The sequence below is a fragment of the Pteropus vampyrus genome, unplaced genomic scaffold (genome assembly GCF_000151845.1).
Source record: "Pteropus vampyrus isolate Shadow unplaced genomic scaffold, Pvam_2.0 Scaffold35, whole genome shotgun sequence".
NCBI classification, from domain to species: domain Eukaryota; kingdom Metazoa; phylum Chordata; class Mammalia; order Chiroptera; family Pteropodidae; genus Pteropus; species Pteropus vampyrus.
Window position 1 is genome coordinate 668,634 of NW_011888816.1, and position 8,743 is coordinate 677,376.

Here is an 8,743-nt window from a genome sequence, read left to right on the forward strand (position 1 = left end):
GCTCAGCACCCCAGGAACAGCAGCAGGACTCCCGGTACTCAGGGAGACAGGCAGTCGGGAAAAGATAAGCTCCCGCAGGATTCCGGCCTCTGCTTCCTCCTTCTCTGCCATCCCCCAACCTTCTCCTCCTTCGCCCCTCTCCCCCACTCACAGTTCACCGCCTGCGGACTTCCCCACCCCTAAATGTACCCCCTAACCCAGGCAGGGACCCTTTGAGCATCGGATGAATGCCACGCACCCACCCCCACAACCTGCACATCCGCACAGCCCTCTAAGGGTTCCCAGGCACCCTGAACCCCTATGGCCTTTCCTTTGGGTTCACCGACCATGGATTAGAAACCCACCGTGGCCTTCGTCACCCGCCCTCAACTCTCTCAGAACCACCATCTCCAGTGCTCACCTCAGACACCGTGCCCCTTCCCCCTCACAACGGGGTGCTCCCCCCGCCAGCACAGGAGCCACCCTCGACCTTCACTGGGGACCAACTCTGCCTCCCTGGAAGGGGACGGCATAACTGGAGCCCACACAGTGGCAGGCGCTGACGCGTGCGAGGTTCCTGCCGAGGACCCTCAGAAACCGGCTGGGTTTTCGACACCACATTTAGCACGTAAAATAGTGACATAAAGACTGCAGAAGCTTCTTAAATAGGTTTTTGTTACTCAGCCTTGGAACCATCATTCCTAACATTGTGGCTGCTGAAAACCATCCTCTGACGTCACCCCGGCAGACTGACGGGGACACAGTGCGACAGGAGCCGGAGCACTCCAACAGGGAGTCCACCCCCTGGGCACGTGCTCCGTGAGGGTCCCAGGGCGAGGCACCCTGAGGGAGAGGTCCCACCTCCACACCCCCCACGCACCATGAAGCTGTCATACGCGGAGCCGAACGCTTACTGCTCAAGGAAACCATCAGGGGGGCATTTGTTTACCTCTCACCGCAAACACCAATGTGATCCGGAAATTTCGGCTCTACGTACTTTTAATTCCAAATATAAGCAGAAGAAAATATTTATCTCTATTTTTATCAACAGCACAGTCTTAACGGTAAAGCAAAACTGTGTCAGAAGCTTTTTATCTGGAAGTTAATACCTGTTGCCAGTAATAAAAGAGACGCAAATAAAAACAACCTTGAGGTACTATTTTGACTAATAGAAAAAAGTTTTAAATAAAAATATCTAATACTGGCAAGAGCTCAATGAAATGGATTCACTTATCACTGCTGGCTGGTGCCAGTGTGAACTGTCATGACCCTCTTGCAAAGGAGGATATATATTCTCTTTACCCCACTAATTGAACTAAGAATTAACCTGAAGGAAATAATTCGAGTTTATAACAATATATACAGATATATTCTCTACAGTGTTATTTATAGGCCAAAAAATGTAGCAACCTTTTAAATGGCTTAATAAACTGTAGTACAACACAACTCTTAAAAACTACGATTATGTATAATGCTAGAGGAAAATGGCAAGATTAAAAATTGTGCATAAATATACTGACCAGTTACAGAAAATGTGCACACCCATGGCTGGCAAGACACAAACACAGGGAGAGCTGGGTTTCGGTGGGGACAATGTGAATGTTTTCTGTCACTGGTTTTGAAAAACGAAGTTTCTTTCATTTTTTGCTGTATTGTTTAATAAAAGGCAAAAAAGAATCGGCACCTGCAGCTGGGCCTGAAGCGAGCGGCGCGCCAACAGGCTCTGGATGACGTTGGTCCTGTCCAGGCAGTCCATGCAGTTGCTGCGGAACACGCCCTCCTGGTTGGTCACCACCTTGCCGGCAGAGTCCACTAGAAAATAACTAAAACATATTTGTATAAACACTCTCATACCAAAGTCAGTTAAATCTACTAAGGACATACTTCTTATAACACAGGTTTCTTATTGGTAACGTTATTAAAATCGGTAAATTAAGAGGTCAGACAGGAAATGCATGGCCCAGGTCCATTTGATCAAAAAGAAGTTTCAATGGCGGAAGTTGCTATGGACACGACCGTGTTTCCCTAAGGCCAGAAGAGGGCTTCCTGTGGCGTCATCATTCCGCCTCCATCCTGCACAGCAGGGTTTCTCGAAGCATGGCCCCTGTTCTAACTGTATCAGAGTTCCCCGAGTTTGTTAAAAACGAAGAAGCATGGCCTTGAGATAAACTGAGTAAGAATCTCTGAAGCAAGGGTCAGATACTGTGCATCAAAAACACTTGTCCGAATGGGTAAAATACACAAATAGCACAAAATTTATATGACATAATAGGGTATTATTTGAGAAACCTGTCTCCCTTTCTCTCTTTCCCCACCCAGATGTCTACACTGGTGTCGACCACAGTTACCAGTTCTTGTGTTTCCTTCATTTTTCACCATCTCCTCAGATAATTCTAGGCACTGAAGATGTGACACTACATAGTGTGGAGGCGAAGAGAATGAACTCTGGCAGCAAACGATCAGGTTTGCTGGCCTTAGCCCCTTGGGCAACTTGCTAGCTGTGTCACTTTAAGTAATTAACCGAATCTCTCTGAGCCTAAGTCTCTTCATCTACAAAATGGAGGCGACGGCACCACCAGGCTGCTCTCAGGCCCGAATGAGATAATGTATAATGCGCATCAAATGCTCACAGAGTGTATGGAACGGAGCATAAAATGAATACTAGATAACATCAATCAATTAATTAAGGCAGAACAAAATGATAGAATGGTTTACAGATTCCTTTTTCTGGCTTAAAATAAGTAAAGTCTGACACGTGCAGAATACGGTAAACCTGTGAACTGACACAGTAAATACCGTGGTAAACACACATGGAAAGTGCCATAAATATATATTCAGACTCTTTGAGCCATTACTCCTACTCTCAAGAATTTATTTTGGGAAATAATTTAACAGAAGTAAAAATATGTACACCAGAGTGATTCAGTGCAGCACAATCGCTCACAGCAGGAAGAGAAGAGGAAACCAGACAGTCAGTGCGGAGGAGAGCACTGGACTGGGACAGCGACGACCCAGCGGGCTACACAAAAGCCGTCACGCACCACCGCCGCAAAGACTGGGCAGGCTGACGGCGAAACGCCCGTAACAGGATGTCTAGTGAAAACAACTGAATATAAAACAGCAGTAAACTAACTTCAGTTATGTAAAAACTTGTAAGTGTGTAAAAAACGATTCATAAGAATATGAAAATACCCAGTAATTTTTAAGAATTTAAAAATATTTAAAATATAGTCTCATCTCTCCGATTTAAAAAAACCCTAAAAATAATAGTATAGACAAGTGCTGTCAATCTAGAGAATTGTAAGTCTGCTGGATAATGCATAATAAATATGTCCTTGTCCCTTGACCTCTGCAGGGAAATAATATAGCTTACCTTAATTCATCTTGCATTTCTGCTACCTGATCCAATAAAATACTTAGTCGATCCCATCTCATATTCTGACATTCCTTATGGAAGTCAAAGGCAATGTATCTACCAAAAAAAAAAAAAAAAGATATTCGAAATGGATCAAAGATTATTCATTTTCCTTCTATTAATAATATCTTCACGGCTGAGTTCCTCTCCGTATAGCATGGCACACAGATTTCCTGGGAACAGCAGAGCCTCCCTCACTCTGGGTTCACCCCTGTACACACACATGCCCACCTTCCTGTGCTCACTATCGTTCCAATTTTAGTATACGTGCTGCCGAAGTGAGCACTGCGCTCGTTATCTACTGAAGGAAACAAAACGCGCACACACTCTTCTGCTTTCACGTGCTCGTCTAGAGGCCCTCAGAGAGGAGCACAGAAGCAGCCTGGCTAAATGTAGGGAAGAGCGCTCAGGTACAGCAATCAGATCTGTAATAGAAAAAGCCTTCTCCAGTTGGGTATCTAGCTTATAGTTACTCTCCACCCCCATGTGCACAGAATAAGGTCCCATTTTATTGTTCAAAATGGTCAAACTTGATTCAGCCCAAAGAGAGTTAGACTGTCTGTTGTATACTAGGGGTCGTGAGAAAAAGCAGAAGCAGGATGGTCCACACTCTCGTTAGTCCACACTAGCAAAAACTTCCACTTCGCCAAATCTATACATTGCATATACCCGTGGTAGAGAAGATTTTCTTGTTTGTCAATCTGTAATGGGTTGTTTTCAGTTATCTAATATTTAAGAGGTGCAAATCTCAACGTTAGAATACATCTAACAGTGAAGACGTCCTAGTACGAGCTGAAAAACATCGCCCCTTGAGAGGGAAAAAAATCATTAACCAATTCCTGAAAGTCAGAGCAGGAAGAAGGCAGAGCACCTGAGCACCAGGGCACATTAAAACCCTCACATACTCCACTTCTGCCCAAATTCCCACTCAGGGATCACGCTGAGTCACAGAGTAGGACTGGAAGGGCATTATGCTCGTCTATACAGCGCAATTCAGAGGCAGTGTCTGATCTCGTGGCTCCAACAGACGGGGCATCAACAGTATGGGCTTCTAAGCCGGTCAAAAGAGGGGCTCTTACTACCTCGATGGTCATCTCAGGTTGAGATATTAGAAACAAAATTAGAAATTAGTGCAAAAATACAAAAATACAGGTCAGCCGACTGAGAGGTTAGACGCTGGAAAGACTAGCGTGGGGGAGCATTTTCAAAGACAGCTCCAATGAAAGTGACAGTGTGACAGTTACTTTGGAGTGCTCTGACCAGGAGCAACAGCGCTAGACTTCTCCGAAGAAGTTAAGAAGCTCACTAGTACCTAAATGTACCTGAATTCTTAAGCTTAGATCCTTCTAAAATCATATTTATATCTTCTAAGAATGAGCTACATAGTTACATTTTGATAATAAATGATTTTAAATATATTAATTTACTGCTGATCCCAACAGTCAAGTAGTTCTACTTCTTTCAAAGGTCTAAGAAGAAACCTGTGGAGACACATAACCTTGCACATTTCATTTTTTCATCCGGTTTCCAAAAGAATAACTTTCCATTCCTTAGAAGAGCAAATGTATGACTTTTCTCTGTCTGGTCATCCACCAATCCATCAATTTAATCTATTTAATTTACTCAAAGTAATAACAGTTAAAAAACTAAAAGTGAATATCCATTAGATATCTGAAAGATGAAAATAAATCTACCATTTAATTTCACTTTAACCAAAAGACTGATTTTTATCCCTGCCAGAAAATATATTAAGTGGAAAAAAAAATTAAATATTCTTTTGAACATGCTCCTCTATCTGGTGGTCTTCAGAGCTTTGGGGTGTTCACTTTTAGCAGTAGGTGTCTTCCAAGTTCCCCGGAACACCAAGGGCATAACCTTAGCCCCTGACCTATGCCTCAAGTTCTCATAGTCAGTTGCTGCTGCAAACCCAAGACAGCTCTGGAGGTGAGCACACCTACGGGCACCCTGTGGGGCAGAGGGTGTGCGGAGGTGCCTCTTCCAGAGTACACGTGCTGGACCCCACACTCAGAGATCCTCGTTTTTCGAGTCTGAGGTATATCCTGAGTAAGCTCCTCTGAGGATCTAGAGCACGTCCTGGTTAGGAATCCCTTCTCTGAGTCCTCCCAAGCGTCTCTGACGGGTTCCACTGAGAAGGCAGAAAACGTGCATGGGTGAGGGCCTGATGAATTTGCTAGAGAGTTTTAGAATTAGACAAAATAGACAAATTCTTCCCCAAAGAGTCTATTTTTGTATATGTTTAAAATTTTCCATAGGTTAAAAAAAAGTCTCCCTAAACAACCCAGTACTGCTTCTTTGGAAAGGTTCCCCCCCAACGCCCGTGACCACTTCCTACCAGAGTAGAGCCCACTCTTCCTGCTCGCATTTCCTGCTGCAGAGAGCTCCAAATGGGCTGACTCATCACCCTGTACCTCTCCACAGGGCAACCGCTGATATTTTAGGATCCTCATCTTCTGACAAGGCTACACAGTTAATAACTGTTGACTGGTGACTTATAGGAAAGGCACAGCTGCTACTCCAGACAAGGCCATGCCAAAGTAAACTGGCTCCAGCTCGTGGTGGTTGGAACCACAAAGACAACTCCTAGCAATCATGAGGAACTGCAATTCTTGACCCCGTGGTCACAGTGATACAAAGCCTCAAAGAGGGGATTTTAATCAGGGACTAAATTTTTACGAAATTAAAATTAAAATTCAATGGTTAAAAAGTTATTCTACAATAAAAATTATGCCAGAGAAAATTTTAAGCCAACAAAATCATGTTTTGATCTAGTATTTTAAAAAAGAGCCGAAATATATATACATTTTGAGACCTAAGTACTTGTGTATATATACAAGTTAACATCCAACGTAAAAAGACCTCCAATGGGTTTTTAGTAAAGTACCTGATCATTCCACTTGCCAAGGAAGACACCATGGTTGCAAACGCCTGTTCAAGTGGCTTCTCTGAGCCCTTCTGGTTAACCTGTAAAAGATTAAAAACACCATAGCTTTCTTTTAAGTTTATTTAAAAGGAGAGAGTGACATCAGCAAAATGGCAGACTAGGAAGATCCGAGTTCTTGTTCCCTTACAAAAACACTGAAAAATCCAGAAGCTGTCTGGTTCAGACCAACTTCGTATGAGCTCTAAAAAACAATCAAAGGTATTAAGCAACCAAACAAATGCCCAATCAAGACAAAGCCATCTTCAAACTCACAGGAGTTCTGTGGAATTTTTAATTGCCCTTACCCCACCTCCCTTCCCAGTGCAGCGATGGTCTTAGTCTTAATCAGTGGCAACTTAGTTCTCGGTTCCTCTCCCCAAACTGGAGGGAGGAGACCAGACATTACCTGCAAATTATTGTGTATGTTTTGTTCTGACCTAAAGGACTAATTCATTTATACCTGCCTTGCATAACTCTGAACACAGGCAGGAAGTGATGGACTCTGCCCGTAAAAGCAACAAGATGACTATAAACCAACAGATGCCTAGGACAAGAGATTTCAGGTGGAGACGTAAATCAGACCATATAAAACCTGAAGAAGAAGCTGGGGTGATACTCTTTGGGAAGTTGGGACATTCAAAATAGTCACCCATTAGGAGGATTTTAGAAAGCCACATGCATATCCAGGCAAGATGCATGCTCAGAAAAGTCCTAAGAAGACCTAAAGTCTTCATGATCCCTAGGCTGAGAGCAATTTTAGCTAATCAGTGAAGGACTGCTCCAACACAGAACCAAACTGCAGAGACTGGGAGCTGATGTTGTTCTGTTTTTTTTCTTTGCTTTAACTCCTGGCATTCGAAAACGTCTCTGTCAAAACACTAGCTGAACATGAGCTAAAAGAATAGACAAGGAACAGTTTTTGCAAAAATAGTTTGGAAAAGTTTCAAAATAGTCTTTGCAAAAATAGTTTGGCAAAGTCTCAAAACAAATGGATTACTATAGTCTTCAACAATCAAAACAAAAATAAAACAAAAGAACAGAAAGAAGAATCTAGCTTTCAGGGTTATCACATTAGAACCATCCAATGCCCAAATTTCAACAACAATCACAGGGTATACAAAGAAAACGAAGCATATTTAATGGAAAAGGATAAACTGACAGAAACCATCCCTGCAGAAACCTTATTAGAAAAAGGTTTTAAAACTGTCTTAAGTATGCTCAGAGCTAAAATACAAGACAGACAAAGAACTAAAGGAAATCAGGAAAACAAAATAAGAATATCAACAAGTAAACAGAAATTACTCAAAGGTAGCAAACACTAAGTCTGAAGCTAAAAAGTACAAAATGGAAATTAAAACTTCACTAGAGAAGTTAAAAATCACATTTGAACAGGAAGAAAAAAAGAAACAGCAAACCTGAAGATATAGAACAAATGAAATAATCAGGTCTGAGAGGCAGAGAAATGAAGAAAAGTAAACAGAGCATAAGGAACTTCTGGTAAACCATCAAATGGACAATATACTCATTATGGAAGTCCCAGAAAGAAAAGAGGAAAGGGCAGAGAGATTATTTAAAGAAAAAATGGCCAAAAGCTTCCAAAATTGGATGAAAGACATAAATCTTCAAATCCAAGACATGTAACAAACTCCAAGTGTGATAAACCCAAAGAAACCCACAAAAAAACAAATCATAATTAAACAACTGAAATACAGAGAGGATACTGAAAGCAGCAAGAAAAAAGATTCATCATATACAGGAAAGTATCAATAGGATTATATACCAATTTCTCTTCAGAAACCTCAGCAGTGGGATGATATATATAAAGTGCTGAAAGAAAAAAATTGTCAACCAAGAATTCTATATCTGGCAAAACCATCCTTTAAAAAAATGAGAAATTGAGACATTCTTAGATAAAAAAAAAGCTGAGGGAGTTCGTTATCACTAGACCTGCCCTATGAAAGACGCGAAAGGAGTCTTTCAGGTTGAAATGAAAGGATGCTATAAACAACTCAAAGTCACGTGAAGATATTAAGATCTCCAGTAAACCCAAATACACAGCCAGCTATAAAAGGTAGCATTATTGTAATCTTGGTCTGTAACCCCACTTTTTATTTTCTACAGAACTTATATACATAGAAAGTAATTATAAATCTATGTTATTAGAAATAAAATATATAAAAATGTGATTTGTGACATCAATAACATAAAGGGGAGGGACAAGTCTTTATGAGAGTGGACTTTTTGTACATGATCGAAGTTAAGTTGGTATCAATTCAAATTAGGCGTTATAACTTGAGGATGCTACATGTAATCCTCATAGTAACCACAAAGAAAATATCCAAAATATATATAAAAATAAATAAAAAGGTAATCGAAATGTGTCACTATAAAAAAAAATCATCTAAACA

At 41.4% G+C, this 8,743-nt stretch overlaps 1 protein-coding gene across 1 annotated transcript in view; it reads right to left on the reverse strand.

Annotated features, from left to right (window-relative positions):
* SACM1L (SAC1 like phosphatidylinositide phosphatase) overlaps nucleotides 1-8,743 on the reverse strand; it is a 56,350-nt gene that overhangs the window by 9,088 nt on the left and 38,519 nt on the right. The window contains exons 12-14 of the mRNA XM_023529024.1: nucleotides 6,297-6,376; nucleotides 3,353-3,451; nucleotides 1,664-1,802 (exon numbers count right to left, since the gene is read on the reverse strand). Of these exons, the coding sequence (XP_023384792.1) occupies nucleotides 1,664-1,802; nucleotides 3,353-3,451; nucleotides 6,297-6,376 (318 nt within the window). The remainder of the gene's footprint in view (nucleotides 1-1,663; nucleotides 1,803-3,352; nucleotides 3,452-6,296; nucleotides 6,377-8,743) is intronic.